This window comes from Hevea brasiliensis, chromosome 1 (genome assembly GCF_030052815.1).
Source record: "Hevea brasiliensis isolate MT/VB/25A 57/8 chromosome 1, ASM3005281v1, whole genome shotgun sequence".
In the NCBI taxonomy this organism is placed as follows: domain Eukaryota; kingdom Viridiplantae; phylum Streptophyta; class Magnoliopsida; order Malpighiales; family Euphorbiaceae; genus Hevea; species Hevea brasiliensis.
This window is the reverse complement of record NC_079493.1, coordinates 115,112,743-115,130,881: the sequence shown is the minus strand read 5'-3', so window position 1 is coordinate 115,130,881 and position 18,139 is coordinate 115,112,743. Positions and strand designations below refer to the sequence as shown.

At 28.0% G+C, this 18,139-nt stretch overlaps 2 protein-coding genes across 3 annotated transcripts; both read left to right on the top strand.

Moving 5' to 3' along the window:
• Positions 1-1,719: 1,719 nt before the first annotated feature.
• On the top strand, positions 1,720-5,892 carry LOC110640332 (wall-associated receptor kinase-like 8). Of its 2 annotated transcripts, XM_058147903.1 has the most exons (3): positions 1,720-2,649; positions 3,154-3,267; positions 4,588-5,892. In XM_058147903.1, exons 1-3 carry the CDS (start codon positions 1,776-1,778, stop codon positions 5,775-5,777), a joined length of 2,178 nt encoding a protein of 725 aa, XP_058003886.1. In that variant the 5' UTR covers positions 1,720-1,775; the 3' UTR covers positions 5,778-5,892. The 2 variants fall into 2 exon arrangements, with proteins under 2 accessions (XP_058003886.1, XP_021647292.2); XM_021791600.2 differs by lacking the exon at positions 3,154-3,267 and having other exon boundaries at positions 1,723-2,649.
• A 5,813-nt stretch (positions 5,893-11,705) lies between these two features.
• LOC131180562 (wall-associated receptor kinase-like 3) lies at positions 11,706-17,156 on the top strand. The gene is made up of 3 exons (XM_058147901.1): positions 11,706-12,609; positions 14,364-14,480; positions 15,767-17,156. The coding sequence occupies exons 1-3, from the start codon at positions 11,706-11,708 to the stop codon at positions 16,954-16,956; spliced, it is 2,211 nt and encodes a 736-aa protein (XP_058003884.1). The 3' UTR covers positions 16,957-17,156.
• Positions 17,157-18,139: the final 983 nt, after the last annotated feature.

Genomic DNA, 18,139 nt, shown 5'->3' with positions numbered 1-18,139 from the left:
TTTTTATAATTTAATTCAGATCGACTCGGTTCGAACTGAATGCTCACCCCTATATGTGAGGATTGCCCTTAACCACATCCATGGCAGTTCAATGGTAACTCAAGAACGCAGGCCAAGCATGGCGCCACCACTAGCCAGAGCGCAACAGCCGTCGGCCACCAACGTGCGTTTGGGACTCTCCCTCTCACACTATCGCCGGCTTCAATTCAATAGCCATGGGAGCCTTGGTTGATTTTTCAAAAAAGAGTATGCAGATTTGAATTTTTTTTTTTAAATAAAAATATATTTCAACATTAAAAGATAACAAAGATATGGAAGTCGAGAATTAATATTCTAAAACAATTCTAGAATTTGATCAAATAGATTTTTTTAAAAATTAAATCTTCTACATCTAAAAAATGATTTTCAAAAATTATCTTAAAAATAACAAGACTATTCCAAAACAATTCTAGACAGAAGAAGAATTTTCAAGGACATAAATATTTATCTTTATGAATTGATTCACAAATAAATATCAATCATAAGTTTATAAACAAATCGTACATGTTAATTATACTAGGAAACAAATATTAGGGCTCTAATACTAATGAGAGAAAAAATTATAAACCTAACACATGGATTTAAATGCATAGATCCTAACACATATTCAAATAATCTTAAAATCTCTACCGTATTTGTTTCACTAGTCTACTATATAATTACACGAATAACATGAATTATATAAATTAGTTCACAATCTAAATGTGTACCTTATTTACAGAAATCAATTACTTCATAAATGAATCAAAAGAGAGTCTTCTAAAAAAGCTAATAGTTGCATCACTTCATTTAAGAAGAGTTGTATCTTTTCATATAGTTACATTTTTTGATCAATATACATGACTTTTAGATTTTTTTTGCCATCTTTTGGCAATGTACATGATTTTTAGATTTTAAATCCAATAGATCCGGGTTGACCCACATGGATGACCCAAACCATATTTCCAACAAAACTAATTAAAGAAATACAAATGCAATGTTTATCAGCGACAGCAAGTAGCACCATCTGTTGCTAGGTTTTATGTTCATTCACAAGCCATGGCCTCTGGGTTCATTCGTAGATAGCCTAACAATAATAAGGAAGTAAAGAATTAGAATGGGTTGATTTTGGGAAATGGATTATTAGTTTTATTTTTTTTAATGTTTAAAATTATAAATTTAATATTTAATTATTAAAAAATATAAATATTATTTTATTTATTATTATTTTCTTAAAGTTAAATTGATTTGACTTGAATAAAAATTGTGAATTTATTTAGTCCAAAAGTTCAAATTGGACTTATCAGGAGATATTTAGATTTAAAAAAAAAATAAATAAGTGGTCCACCATGTTTTAGATATTCCAAAGACTTGCAAGTCCACACACGCTAGCTTCTAGATTACAAAAGCCTTGAAAAATATTCTCAATGCATGCTAGGAAGTCATGTATTTTGTCTCTTCCAGCAAATGCACATCAATTTCCGCTCATTCTTCCTATCACCTTTTGAAAATTCTCTCAACTTTGTTTGCCAACAAAAAGTGAGATTCTCACCTTAAGGCATTTCCACAAATTTTATTTTTATTATTAATATACATATATATTTTTAAGAGACGACCGAGTCCTTTCAACTTAATTGAGAATGTGCGAAGAAACATCTTCATTCTCCCATCTGTAATCTCTATAAAAGTAGATATTATTAAGCTTCTTGAACTCAAAAGGCTCTTAAGAGAGACCATTTTTTTTATTAAAAAAAAAAATGAATGTGAAATTAGTGTATGGAGTCAGTTTGAGTTTGGCACTAATGCTAACTATTCAGTTGGCAATAGCAAAGGCACCTATTGCAAAGCCTAATTGTACAGACCATTGCGGAAATATAAACATCCCATACCCATTCGGAATGGGTAAGGGTTGTTATCTGGGCGACTGGTTTGAGATTGAGTGCCACAATAGTGTCGACAGGCCTCCTAGAGCTTTTATTAGTAAAATCAAAACGGAGCTCCTCAATATTTCTGTACGTGGCAGGGCTAACGTCAAAAGTCCAATAATATCCTCCAATTGTTCCGACAAGGAGACCGATCTGCCTGTCAATTTGACAGGAAGTCCCTTCTTTATTTCCCCGGATAACATATTCACTGCAATAGGTTGCAACACCCGTGCTTTAATGACCGATAATCCCCTCCAACGCCTTGGGTGTGACTCGACATGCCTTGGCGGCCAGAAGGATGTTGATTGGCGAGAAATGCTTCCTAATCTCATGAAAGAGGCTTCCCCTAGAAATTATAGGATAGTGAACAATTGTAATGGTACTGATTGCTGTCAGATTACAATACCTTCATCCCTTCAGGTTCTCAATCCAAGTTTACAAGCCATAGATGGTAATCAAAGCGCAGATGGTTGCAAGGTGGCATTTCTGGCGGGAACATATGAATCGTATTCCAGGAGAGAAAAGGATAGCAATGTCCAGTTTCCGATGCTGCTAGATTGGATGGTCAATTCGACCCTAAGGGAAGATTATTTTAGGATGGTTATCCCGGAAACCTTGGATTGCGACTACAGTTCTTCTAATGAGCTAATATTCCGTTGTTCTTGCAACTCTGGGTACGAGGGCAATCCTTATCTTCGATGCATAGGTAAATTTAATGTGTTGTTGTTTTACTTTTTACTGCTTTACGGTGCTTCTAATTAATATTTATTGGCAATCTATTTATATAATATATTCATTACTAAAGATTCAAAATTAGTACATATTTTATATCATTTATTAAGAATAATTGTTAATCAAATATCATGTGTCATTAATAAATAATTTTTTTTAAAAAATAATTATTATAAAATATTTATAAGATATAAAATTAATTATTATAAAATCAAATAAAAGTTTTATTTGATTCTTCTTAAAAGTAAAATAAATAATTATTATAGTAAACTTATAAAAATATATAAAATTACATTGATAAATTAAAAAATGTTTTAGAGTTTGAAATCTCATATGCTAAAAGTGGACTTTTTTTGAGAATTCAACAGCTTAATTAAATGCATACATAATTTAATTAAAAAATTTTAGTAGGTACTAATTTAATTAAATGCTACTATTTTTTATTATTTTTTTTTTCAATTTGGCTTTGATATATTAGATATTGATGAATGCAAAGACCCAAAGCATCATCGTTGTCGGGGAACGAGGAAATGTGTGAATACTTCTGGGTCATATAAATGCGTGCTGGCCACAAAATGGATTATCATTTCTAGTAAGTCTCTTTTTGCCCAAAATTTATGCAGTATATATGATGGATTCTTTTAACTGTACTACCAAATCATTTCTTTTATGTTTTTTCAATTTAATTTAATTTTAGACTAATGAATAATATTATTAACGATTTTAGCCAATTTAGTTGATATATATAAGGCCTGTTTGGTATTTTTATTGAAATTATTGTAAAAAAAATTATTTTTTTAAATATAAAATTTAAAGAGTATTAAAAAATAATTTAAAATTAATTTTGGTAAGTTGTAGTCATAATAACACTAAAAGAATGAAATAGTTTTTTTCCAAATCACTTCTTTTAACGGCATTTAAAATTGTGCTTTTATTCAAAAAATTAGTAAAAACCTTCTAATCCAAATACTAAACAGTCACATAAGAGCTAGAACAATAAACTGAATAGACTGTATATTTAGCTAAGATTGATTTTATTTGTACCTTTTCATTTTCTCTTATTGGTTAAAATTGTTACTACTAATTTTTTTTATTTATTTAATGAAAGCTGGAGATAATAATTAAGGGCTGCAACGCCCTTCCTTACCATAAATATGATAAATCTTAGAATTGGTAAATAGGTAGATTAGAACTGCATGCCTCTCCCACTTCTTACACTTTAAAGATAGAGGAAAACCAATCAGATTATTACTTAATTGGCTGTTACCAATATTATTAATTAGGTTAAAATTGGTAAAATTTTTAAAAAAATTAATATATATATAATAAATATTTTCAAGACTAAACACTTGATATGGTATTAGTTTGCCTTGGAGTTAAGGAGAATTAGATGGATAATTAATTTGTGATGTTAGGATTCTAATAATAATAGAACATTATTTTCTCTAAATTTTGATGCTAGTAGTTATTAATTATTAATATATGAAATAATAAAATAAATTATTAATAGAGAGTTTCTACTATAACTTGATTTTTTATAAAGTAAATTTTACTTTTTTTAATAATTACGATTAGATGATTTGATAAGATCTAATCAAATCAAGTGGTGAAGAAACAAAGTAAAGTCAAAGCAAACCAAAAGCAAATTAACTATAGAAGGTATTTTAATGTTAATATTATAAAAATATTAAAATAATTGTAATAATTTGTGCCGCAAACAAGAATTCACTTGATGCCTTTAATTGCTCCAACTCCTTTTGAATTTGTTTTACAAAAATCTAGACCATATCTTTATTAGGAAACGAAATTGAAACATATATAAAATTAGCAAATGTGTTTGTAGGCTATAATTTATAAATTAATTAAATTAACTCTTATTTTTTCTTATCTCTAATTATACTGAGCTTTCCAGGTATTTGTCCTGGCGTTGTAGTAATGTTTGTGCTTAAACTTTGCGCAAGGTGGTTATGTGAATCTATACAGAAAAGAAAGAAGATCAACCAAAGGGAAAAGTTCTTCAAGAGAATGTCACACCAACAAATATGGTCAAGCCAAGGAAAAGTTGAGAAAGCCAAAATATTCAGTCTAAAAGAGTTGAAAAAGGCAACTGATCACTTTAATGTGAATAGAATTGTAGGCCAAGGTGGCCAAGGCACTGTTTATAAAGGAATGTTGGTGGACGGAAAAATTATTGCAGTTAAAAAGTCCAAGATAGTAGATGAAGCAAAACTTGAAGAATTCATTAATGAAGTTGTCATTTTATCACAAATTAATCACAGGAATGTGGTAAAGCTATTTGGATGTTGCTTAGAGACAGAGGTTCCTATGCTTGTCTATGAATTCATCTCCAATGGAACACTTTTTCAGCATCTACATGACCAAGGTGAGGATTTTCCATTACTATGGTCAAAGCGTTTGCAAATTGCCATAGAAATTTCAGGAGCACTTTCCTACTTACATTCAGCTGCTCCTATGCCAATATTTCATAGGGACATTAAGTCGACAAACATACTCTTGGATGAAAAGTATAGGGCAAAATTATCAGATTTTGGAATTTCAAGATCAGTTGCAATTGGTCAAACTCACCTTACAACTAATGTACATGGCACTTTTGGGTACTTGGATCCAGAATATTTTCATTCAAGTCAATTTACAGAGAAAAGTGATGTTTATAGTTTTGGGGTAGTGCTTGTTGAGCTCTTGACTGGACGAGAACCAATTTGTTCAACAAAGTCTGAAGAAGTAATTAGTTTAGCAACAAGTTTTATTCAAATGATGCAAAATAACAAACTTTTTGACATAATTGACCCTCGAATTAAAGAGCAATTTTTCATTAAAGAAGAAATCATGGTTGTTGCTAACCTTGCAAAGAGATGCTTGAACCCTAATGGAAAGGAACGACCTACAATGAGACGAGTGACAATGGAGTTGGAGGCAATCTGGTTTTCAAATGGAGATGTATGTGTTGAAGAACACAAGGAAGAAAATGAATTAGACCTCCTTGATATTTCTGCTGCATCTACTTCAACATGCTCAAATTTTGCTGCCAATGGAACTTTATCAATCGACATTAAACCACTAGTTTTGGGGAGTACTTGGTAAGAATATCTTTGTATTAGTGCACTCAGTGCATATATACTGAATTTTTATATTTAAGGGAGTATTATTTTGTTGTTTTGTGTTTTTGAAAAATGATTGTGGAGCCCACTTTGAGGCTCATTTTCTTTTGGTATGGACCATATTAAAGTGTCAAATTAGTGATCTCTTAGGAATGTAGACATGTCATGCTTTTCAAAGGTATATCGCTTGCAATTTTTCTTTAAAAAATGGAAGTTATTTTCATATTAATTTCTCTAATATTAAAATGTCATATTAGTTTCTTTAAAAAAAATGGCACTTGCCCCACTGTCCCATAATTTTCTTTTAAATATATTTTAAAAATTATATATAATAATTTGAGTTTGCCCCTCTTTTAAAGGTATATATTTGCCTTTAAACATAAACATGTGTTTTAATAATTATTTTTTCACTTATTATTATTCACTTATTCTCTTAAATTATAAAAATTTTGAGTTTAATGAAGAGTCATAAAATGTTATATATATATAAGTGTATGAAAAATTTTGTAAGTGTAAATTTAAAATACTTTATAAAAAATATCATTTTAAATCTCTTTCAAATGAGTTATTATCTAATACATTTATGAATCAATATTTATTCATAACTATATATAATTGCAAGAGTAATAAGTTTTCATTATAGAAAGTGCAAAATAATATAAATTTACTGATATATTTTAATGGAGGACTAAAAATAAAAATGATTATGTAGAATTCATGTGCAAAAAATATAAATACTACCATATGTCTTATTTAATAGTAACTTAACTAAAAAAAATTTTCTGAAACTTACCTAAACCTGATCCATTATGATTTCAAGATACAAACATATGAATTTTATTATACATTTTATGTTTGAGTCTACAATGAATAGAATCTATATAAGAAATTTTCATATATATAATGCCTCCACTTACATTAAAATTTCTAGAGCAGTCCCGGTTGATAGTCATGAAATTTTGAGACCTACTTGTATATGTATATAGTGAAATTTAAATAATAAAATGTTTTTCTTTTTTAAATTTATTGAAAAAAATTATTCTTCAAAATAAGTTTTTCTAAGAAATAAAATTTTCTCGTAAAAATTTATTTTCTTGAAAATTTTTTTCTTGGAGATAATTTAAAAAAAAATAATTTTCTATGAGAATTTTTTGAACAATTCTCAAATAAAAAAATATTAGGATTGAAACATTAATTCTATAAAATTTCAAGGATTAAAAAAATATTTTGTTCTAATTAAGTGTAACAATATCATTCCATGAATATTTAACGGAAAAGATTTTTTTTTTTTTTTTTTTTTTTTTTGGAAAAGACGAACTCATTAATGAATTCAAATTATAACACTCAAAAATCGAAATACATAGAGCAACTCATTAATTATATCAAATTATATTAAAAAATGGTAATTGACTCTTTATTCATTTCTTAAAGAATGAGGATATCTATTTATTATTGCCATTGTCAAGATTAAATATTAAAGATTTTAGGGATTAAAATGTAATTCACCTTTTGTTAAATCTTCTTGCAATTGAAAAAGCACAAGAGATTTTTCCAAATTCTTATTTGAATTGTTGAAGGAAATCGATCGTCGAAAGTGATCTAAAATTTGTATATATTATTTTGGGTTTCAAAAATCAACAGTAGACCTGAAAAATTATGGAAGAAAATTACATGGCAGACCAATTTTACAAAGAAAGTTAATGTGTGATAATGATGTTGCAATTTTTTCCTTTTGTTTTATTTTTTTTAGATCTGAGCAATGCTGCATGTAGAATATATTTACATATATTTTTTTGTAATATAAATATATAATTATTCATAAAAATTCATATTTTAAAATATAATAAAATTTTTACGTTAATTACCATCAATAACAATTCTCGCCCTTTTATCAGTGCTAGCAATAAATTATCCAAGTCAAAATTATTTAATAAATGTCCTATCTCACATGTCTTTTCACGAATAATTTTAACATTAAATATTTAAATAATTTTATTATTATCAACCACATATCTGCACTAAAAATCAAGATTGGATTGGAGAGGTTCATTTCTAGTTATAGGTAGTTTGACCGGTAAGCTGGGAGGAACGACGAAATAGGTTTGCTTGTCCTGTTCTTGATTAATAACGACAAACTAATCAAGATGTTTTTATTTTATTTTAATTTCAAGTTTAAATCCCAATTAAAGCCAATTGTATCAAACAAAATTATAAACTTCAATGTTAATTAATATATAAATAACTAAAAATAATCTGTGTAAACTTTTAATAATCTACTCTAAAATATTGAAGAACTATATTGAAAAACTCATTTAGTATAATTATATTATTTGTACAATAGATGCACTTCGATTATTGATTATGATGAGATAGATTCACAATAATTAATGTACATAATATTGTAATTTCTCCTAAAACAGGGGCCGCAAAGAGCTTCACTTAGCCATACTTAAAGCCATGCAGTATAATTATCGTCAAGAAGACTGGAAAAGTGGCCAAAAATGCATATGGTTGCACAACTTCTCCATGTGATTTTTAGTACTATATATAGTCCAAAGACTTGTAAAACTTTGAAAAAAAAAAAAAAGAGACGACTTGTAAAATGCTTACATGCTAATTTTTAGATTGCACACCAGTCTTGAAAAAATATCCCCCCGCATGAATGATAGGAAGTCTTGTATTTTGTCTCCTTCAGCAAATTTGAATAGAAAAAAAATTACCTAGAATAAAAGAAGTTGTGTTAGAGTTGAAAAGTATTCGAGCATCATCGAGTAATAAGTTGAATGTTCAACAAAATACTGAAGAGACTGAAAAAGTCGCGGCTGCTGAAATAATTATGTTGGAGATGGATGATGTTCCTACTTCAATTGCTTGTGATTTTAACAGTGTTGAAGCTGTAACAATAGATCTTTGAACCATTGATTGCTTTATAAGAAAGTTGCTAGAGAAACACTAGAACATGCAACAATAATATTAGTTTTTTTTTTTAATAGAACATGTAATAATATTGATTAGTAGAACCTGATGATTAAGAAGGCCATGTGCATTTCTATTAAAGCACATGTCTCATTTTGTTTCTTAGACTGATTCATTACTATTGTCTTCTATTTCCTCTTTGATATGAAAATTGTTGAAGAAACTAATTAAAGAAAAAAATCCAATTAAAGAACCTAAATAATGTCTTACTTTATAAAAAATCTTTGCCTAAATTCGGTTTATAAATTCAAGATATAATATATATAATAGAATTCACCTATAAAATAAGTGCAACTCACATATTTATATTTTAAATCTATGATAAATTAGATTTTCTTTTATACATAATAGTGATCAATGTTTCTGAAAAGAAAAGATTCCAAGAGTTGAAAATTCTAACAAAACTTGAGTGCATGAACCTTACTAAAAAATAATGACTTCTCTTGCTATTTCTTTTGTTTCTAACAACTATATTTGTGTCTTTTTCTTCTTTTTTCTCATTGAATGTATACTTTTACTACTGGACTTTAGAATTATTAGAAATTTCAATGTCATTTCTCTATTTTAATCAGATTGAATATTATTTCTTATGATATTAACAAATTAATTCATAATATCTATTGATCTAAATAAAAAAAAATAAATATATTTTTTTCATGAGGATAAAAACTCCAAGCTAAAAAAATTAAATTATAAAAATAAATACTACGTACACTATATATATTATGTAGATTCCATATGTCCTTAAGTATAAGATTTCCCAATTGATCAACCAATTGGCAGAAAAAATTAGTTTTGAGCAACTTCTAGTTTCATTAACTGATTGATTAGCTATAACACATACCATGCATGGAAAAGAAGAAATCAAATGCTCTATTTTCCTTTGTCTAAAAATTGTGGAGTTAGAGGATGTGACTTGCAAAAATAATTGTTAATCTGGTGGACTAATCCAAAGCACTCAAGCTTCACGCAAAAAGAATTAGATAGGGTAATGGGGTTCTGTTAACCTATTCTGATGTCAAATTTTCTCATTAATTTTCTTCTTTATATTTTAATTATTATTTAATTTATTATAATTTAACCAACAAAGCAAAGATTACGTTACAAAATTAAGATGATGAGATGGTATGACCCTTGTCCCACATCAATGGGAAAAGGATAAGTAAAAGGGTTTATGTAGCCCAAATTCAATTACAAAAATAATTTGAGTTATTGATTTTGTCTAAAAATTGTTTGAATCAATTGGAGTTGAGGTACCGTTATAATTAATGATTAGATTTTTATGTTCTTAAAATCGAATTATTTTAGTGACTTATTTTTTTCTCTCCAAAATTTTAGAACGCAAGTTTGAGATTTTTTTCCCAAAATAATAGTGCAAGCAATATTCTTCACTGCATGCTAGGAAGTCTTGTATTTTGTATCTTTCAGCAAATGCACATAAAGCTCACTCTGCCAAAACTTCCTACAACTGTTTGAATATTCTCTCTCAACTTTGCTTTTCAACAGAAGTCGGATTCGCATATTAAATAATTCATTCATCAACACATTTACATAAAACTTATTTTTATTAATAATTTTTTTGTTTAGGGATGACAGAATCCTTTCAACATAATTTAGAAGGTGCAGAGAAACATCTCTTTATTCTCCTGGAGAATTTCTCTAGTCTCTAATTTCTGTAAGGGCAGCTATTTTTTAGGTTCTTGAACTCATAAGCTCTCAAGACAAAGGCAAAAAAAAAAAAATCTAAAAATACTAATTGGGATTTGAGTTTAGATAAAGTAATTTTCGTTAGTATTTTGTCCATTGCCATCCCTATCTAAACTCACAATAAATTATTCTAATTGGTGAAGAGACTAAAATGAAAAAACAAACCAAATTAATAAAAATTGAAAAATGTTCACATCCTATTTCTTATGATTGATAAGGTCTCTCCATCTATTTTGAGTTGCATAGTTCACTAATCAAGACAGAATACTCAATTTAAATAGGGGATTTTTTTTTTTTTTAAATTGTAATATTCTTGAATGCAGAAAATAAAAGGCAAAAGCTCACATTTTTGTGTCTTTATATTTTAAACATAAAATTGAATTAGTTAATTATTTAATGGCATAATGATTTATTTATACCTTATATTTATTTAGCACGTCCAATTTAATTTATTATTTTACTTTTGAGCTCAATTTGTATAGGACTTTCAAGTTAAGCTCAAAATCGTCATGTTGTAATCAAGTGAGAAACATGAGCTAAATAAAATAAATATTTAAATATGTTTTATTGTTTAATAGTTTAGTTCCTATATGTGTACAGTAGATGCACTTCAATTATTGATTATGATAAGATTCATATAAGATCAACAATAATTAAGGTACATAATATTGTAATTTCTCCTAAAACAAGGGCCGCAAAGAGCTTCACTTAGCCATACTTAAAGCCATGCAGTATAATTATCGTCAAGAAAACTGGAAAAGTGGCCAAAAATGCATATGGTTGCACAACTTCTCCATGTGATTTTCAGTACTATATATACTCCAAATACTAGTAAAACTTTGAAAAAAGAAAAAAAAGACTTGTAAAATGCTTACATTCTACTTTTTAGATTGCACACGTGTGACGTGTCTTGAAAAATATTCACCCCAACCCCAACACACACGCCACCCCCCTAAATGAATGCTGGGAAGTCTTGTATTTTGTCTCTTTCAGCAAATTTCCAGTTTTGGTTCACCGGACGTAAAGCACACTCTTCCTACCACCGTTTGAAAACTCTCTCAACTTTGTTTGCCAAAAATACATTTCCACAATATTTATTTTTATTATTAATAACTGAGAAGGTGCGAAGAAACATCTTTCTTCTCCTCTCTCCAATTTCTATAAAGAAAAGTATTATTTAGCTTATTCAGCTCAAAAGGATTTCAAAAAGACCAAAAAAAGAGCAAAAATGAGTGTGAAATTAGTGTCTGGAGGCAGTTTTAGTTTGGCACTAATGCTAACTGTTCAGTTGGCAATAGCAAAGGCACCTATTGCAAAGCCTAGCTGTACAGACCATTGCGGAAATATAGATATTCCATACCCATTCGGAATGGGTGAGAAGGATTGTTATTTCAATGAATGGTTTGAGATTGAGTGCAAAGAAAGTAGAGCTTTTATAAGTAAAATCAAAATGGAGCTCCTCAATATTTCTACCGTAGGCTGGGCTAACGTCAAAAGTCCAATAATATCCTCCGATTGTTCCGACAGGGTGTCCGATTTGCCTTTCAATTTGACGGGAAGTCCTTTCTTCATTTCCGACGATAACGTATTCACTGCAGTAGGTTGCAACACCCGTGCTTTAATGATCGATCAATCTCTCCAACGCCTTGGGTGTGATTCAAAATGCCTTAGCCATAAGAAGGATGTTGATTGGAGACAAATGCTTCCTAATTTCATAGAAGAGGATTCCAGTAGTAATTATTTGATAGCGGACGATTATTGTAACGGCACCGATTGCTGTCAGGTTACAATACCTTCATCCCTTCAGGTTTTCAATGCAAGTTTTCAAGCCATAAATGATCAAAGCACAGATGGTTGCAAGCTGGCATTTCTAGCAGGAACATATGGGCGGAACTCCTGGAGGAAAAAGGATCCAAATGTCCAGTTTCCGATGGTGATAGATTGGATGCTCTATTCGAACCGAACTGAAAGTTATAATTGGATGATCAATTCCGGCCTATGGAGTGGCAATAACTCGGAGTCGGAATCTCTGGCTTGCATCTCCGACGGTTCTTCTTCTATTAATGAGGCAGCAGTATTCCGTTGTTATTGCAGACGTGGGTATGAGGGCAATCCTTACATTCGATGCACAGGCAAATTTAACGTGGTGTTGTTTTTACCTTTTTTTTTTTTTTTTGGGCTACAGTGCTACTAATTAATAAACTCAGGACATCTATTCGAACCGAACTGAAAGTTATAATTGGATTATCAATTCCGGCCTATGGAGTGGCAATAACTCGGAGTCGGAATCTCTGGCTTGCTTCCCCGACGGTTCTTCTTCTATTAATGAGGCAGCAGTATTCTGGTGTTATTGCAGACGTGGGTATGAGGGCAATCCTTACATTCGATGCACAGGTAAATTTAACGTGGTGTTGTTTTTACCTTTTTTTTTTTTTTTGGCTACAGTGCTACTAATTAATAAACTCATGACATCTATTCGCTATCTATTTACATAATACAAGCTATAACACCCGCGAGATACGGCGGTTATAATCTTTTATTATCAAAGTTTTTACAATATTATCAATAAATAAAATTCTCTTTTATGTATATATTATAAACTAAATTATCATTTATGAATTATTATAAATGTTAATCTATTATTTTTCATTTCTCACACATATAAATACATTCATATATAGTTTGGTAAAAAAAAACTGTAATACTACTATTTTATAAATTCGTATTGTTAACGTATTTATTAATTCTTTTATATTTAATTTGTAATTTAATTAGATTCTATTTGAATTGTATGAAAATGTTTTAATAATATTTATTTTTTCAATAAAAATATTGAATAAATTTAATTATAAATTTTTTTTAAAAAAAATAAACATAAAATATCACAGAGGTAACATTTTTACTGTTATTAAAAGCAGTAAAAGTGTCATCCCCTTCATAATAATAATAATAATAATAATAATAATAATAACATAAAAAAAAAAAAGTCATTCTTCAAAATTACTGTTCTTGTGAACAGAATTTTAGAGTAGAGTTTGATAGGAAAAAAAATTATAGAAATAATATCGTGGTTATTATTAAACTAAAAAAAATAAAATAAAAGAAAGAGATATTTAAGAGGGGATAGTGGAGTCCCGCATGGAGTATCGAGTGAGCTGATATTCTTGTAAAGAAGGGTACATTTTTTATATATATACACGAGCGTTTTAATTAAATATAAAATTAATTTTTTTATATCATTAATATTATTTAATTTTTTATTTTAATAAAATTAATTAGTTATTATTTATATTTTTGAAAATTTTTATTTGATTCTTCTTAATAATAAATTAAAATAATTATTATAAAATATTTATAAGATATAAAATTAATTATTATAAAATCAAATAAAAATATTTATAAGATATAAAATTTTTTTATATCACCACATTTATTCACTATTTATTTATGTGGGCTGAATGTATAAATTAACTCTTAACTAGATTTAGCTAAGGCTGGATTGCAATTAGAATTGTATTGATTTAAATTAAATTAAAACTGATAAAATCCATGATTGAATTATATATTAGAATTGAATCAGAATCGATTAATTTATGGGAGTAGAAGATATATTAAAAAAGTTATAAAATTTATTAATTTATCTATATTAGCTATATATTTTTTAAACTATATAAAAATCTTTATGGGAGGAATGGAGTATTATTTTAGAGCTGTTTGAAATCTTATATAGGCGGACCTTGAGAATCAACTGCTTCATTAATTAAATGGACACATAAGTTAATTAGAATCTTTTAATTAGTAGATATTAATATGTTATTATCCATCTACAAATAGTACTATTCTTTTTTATTCACTTTTTCTTTTCATTTTGACTTTCTTAAATTAGACGTTGATGAATGCGAAGATCCCAAGTTTGGCAGTCTTTGCAAGGGAATAACAAGATGTGTGAATACTTCTGGATCATACAAATGCGTACCTGACACAAAATGGATTATCATTTTTGGTAAGTCTCTTTTTTCCCAAAATTTATGCAGTATATTTGATGGATTCTTTTAACTGTACTACCAAATCATTTCTTTTATGTTTTTTCAATTTAATTTAATTTTAGACTAATGAATAATATTATTAACGATTTTAGCCAATTTAGTTGATATATATAAAGCCTGTTTAGTATTTTTATTGAAATTATTGTAAAAAAATTTATTTTTTTAAATATACAAGTTAAAGAGTATTAAAAAATAATTTAAAATCAATTTTGATAAATTGTAGTCATAATAACACTAAAAGAATGAAACAATTTTTTTCCAGATCATTTCTTTTAACGGCATCTAAAATTATGCTTTTATTCAGAAAATTAGTAAACCGAATAGACTGTATATTTAGCTAAGATTGATTTTATTTGTACCTTTTCATTTTCTCTTATTGGTTAAAATTGTTACTACTAATTTTTTTTTATTTATTTAATGAAAGCTGGAGATAATAATTAAGGGCTGCAACGCCCTTCCTTACCATAAATATGATAAATCATAGAATTGGTAAATAGGTAGATTAGAACTGCATGCCTCTCCCACTTCTTACACTTTAAAGATAGAGGAAAACCAATCAGATTATTACTTAATTGGCTGTTACCAATATTATTAATTAGGTTAAAATTGGTAAAATTTTTAAAAAAATTAATATATATATATATATATATATATAAACTAAATATTTTCAAGACTAAACACTTGATATGGTATTAGTTTGCCTTGGAGTTAAGGAGAATTAGATGGATAATTAATTTGTGATGTTAGGATTCTAACAATAATAGAACATTATTTTCTCTAAATTTTGATGCTAGCAGTTATTAATTATTAATATATGAAATAATAAAATAAATTATTAATAGAGAGTTTCTACTATAACTTGATTTTTTATAAAGTAAATTTTACTTTTTTTAATAATTACGATTAGATGATTTGATAAGATCTAATCAAATCAAGTGGTGAAGAAACAAAGTAAAGTCAAAGCAAACCAAAAGCAAATTAACCATAGAAGGTATTTTAATGTTAATATTAAAAAATATTAAAATAATTGTAATAATTTGTGCCGCAAACAAGAATTCACTTGATGCCTTTAATTGCTCCAACTCCTTTTGAATTTGTTTTACAAAAATCTAGACCATATCTTTATTAGGAAATGAAAATGAAACATATATAAAATTAGCAAATGTGTTTGTAGGCTTTAATTTATAAATTAATTTAATTAACTCTTATTTTTTCTTATCTCTAATTATACTGAGCTTTCCAGGTATTTGTTCTGGCGTTGTAGTAATGTTTGTGCTTATACTTTGCGCAAGGTGGTTATGTGAATCTATACAGAAAAGAAAGAAGATCAACCAAAGGGAAAAGTTCTTCAAGAGAATGTCACACCAACAAATGTGGTCAAGCCAAGGAAAAGTTGAGAAAGCCAGAATATTCAGTCTAAAAGAGTTGAAAAAGGCAACTGATCACTTTAATGTGAACAGAATTGTAGGCCAAGGTGGCCAAGGCACTGTTTATAAAGGAATGTTGGTGGACGGAAAAATTATTGCAGTTAAAAAGTCCAATATAGTAGATGAAGCAAAACTTGAAGAATTCATTAATGAAGTTGTCATTTTATCACAAATTAATCACAGGAATGTGGTAAAGCTATTTGGATGTTGCTTAGAGACAGAGGTTCCTATGCTTGTCTATGAATTCATCTCCAATGGAACACTTTTTCAGCATCTACATGACCAAGGTGAGGATTTTCCATTACTATGGTCAAAGCGTTTGCAAATTGCCATAGAAATTTCAGGAGCACTTTCCTACTTACATTCAGCAGCTCCTATACCAATATTTCATCGGGACATTAAGTCGACAAACATACTCTTGGATGAAAAGTATAGGGCAAAATTATCAGATTTTGGAATTTCAAGATCAGTTGCAATTGGTCAAACTCACCTTACAACTAATGTACATGGCACTTTTGGGTACTTGGATCCAGAATATTTTCATTCAAGTCAATTTACAGAGAAAAGTGATGTTTATAGTTTTGGGGTAGTGCTTGTTGAGCTCTTGACTGGACGAGAACCAATTTGTTCAACAAAGTCTGAAGAAGTAATTAGTTTAGCAACAAGTTTTATTCAAATGATGCAAAATAACAAACTTTTTGACATAATTGACTCTCGAATTAAAGAGCAATTTTTCATTAAAGAAGAAATCATGGTTGTTGCTAACCTTGCAAAGAGATGCTTGAACCCTAATGGAAAGGAACGACCTACAATGAGACAAGTGACAATGGAGTTGGAGGCAATCTGGTTTTCAAATGGAGATGTATGTGTTGAAGAACACAAGGAAGAAAATGAATTAGACATCCTTGATATATCTGCTGCATCTACTTCAACATGCTCAAATTTTGCTGCCAATGGAACTTTATCAATCGACATTAAACCACTAGTTTTGGGGAGTACTTGGTAAGAATATCTTTATATTAGTGCACTCAGTGCATATATACTGAATTTTTATATTTAAGGGAGTATTATTTTATTGTTTTGTGTTTTTGAAAAATGATTGTGGAGCCCACTTTGAGGCTCATTTTCTTTTGGTATGGACCATATTAAAGTGTCAAATTAGTGATCTCTTAGGAATGTAGACATGTCATGCTTTTCAAAGGTATATCGCTTGCAATTTTTCTTTAAAAAATGGAAGTTATGGGTGCTAGAAGTTATTTTCATATTAATTTCTTTAATATTAAAATGTCATATTAGTTTCTTTAAAAAAATGGCACTTGCCCCACTGTCCCATAATTTTCTTTTAAATATATTTAAAAAATTATATATAATAATTTGAGTTTGCCCCTCTTTTAAAGGTATATATTTGCCTTTAAATTACATAAATATGTGTTTTAATAATTATTTTTTCTCTTATTATTATTCACTTATTCTCTTAAATTATATTGCTCATATATTAAATATGAATTATAAAATTTTGAGTTTAATGAACGGTCACAAAATTTTTTTTATATATATATATATATATATATATATATAAAAGAGTATGAAAAATTTTGTAAGTGTAAATTTAAAATACTTTATAAAAAATATCATTTTAAATCCCTTTCAAATGAGTTATTATCTAATACATTTATGAATCAATATTTATTCATAACTATATATAATTGCAAAAGTAATAAGTTTTCATTATACAAAGTGAAAAATAATATAAATTTACTGATATATTTTAATGGAGGACTAAAAATATAAATGATTATGTAGAATTCATGTGCAAAAAATATACATACTACCATATGTCTTATTTAATAGTAACTTAACTAAAAAAAATTTCTGAAATTTACATGTATATATAGAGAAAAACATACCTAAATCTGATCCATTGTGATTTCAAGATACAAACATGTAAATTTTATTTTACATTTTGTGTTTGAGTCTACAATGAATAGAATCTAGATAAGAAATTCTCATATATATAATGCCTCCACTTACATTAAAATTTCTAGAGCAGTCCCGGTTGATAGTCATGAAACTTTGACCTACTTATATATGTATATAGTGAAATTTAAATAATAAACTGTTTTTCTTTTTTAAATTTACTGAAAAAAATTATTCTTTAAAATAAGTTTTTCTAAGAAATAAAATTTTCT

Bases quoted from the DNA above. Each gene is read 5' to 3' on its own strand.
- LOC110640332 (XM_058147903.1), top strand. From the start codon at position 1,776: ATGAATGTGAAATTAGTGTATGGAGTCAGTTTGAGTTTGGCACTAATG. The intron at 2,650-3,153 runs GTAAATTTAATG...TTGATATATTAG, and splicing joins TCCTTATCTTCGATGCATAG to ATATTGATGAATGCAAAGAC. The intron at 3,268-4,587 runs GTAAGTCTCTTT...TGAGCTTTCCAG, and splicing joins AAAATGGATTATCATTTCTA to GTATTTGTCCTGGCGTTGTA.
- LOC131180562 (XM_058147901.1), top strand. From the start codon at position 11,706: ATGAGTGTGAAATTAGTGTCTGGAGGCAGTTTTAGTTTGGCACTAATG. The intron at 12,610-14,363 runs GCAAATTTAACG...TTCTTAAATTAG, and splicing joins TCCTTACATTCGATGCACAG to ACGTTGATGAATGCGAAGAT. The intron at 14,481-15,766 runs GTAAGTCTCTTT...TGAGCTTTCCAG, and splicing joins AAAATGGATTATCATTTTTG to GTATTTGTTCTGGCGTTGTA.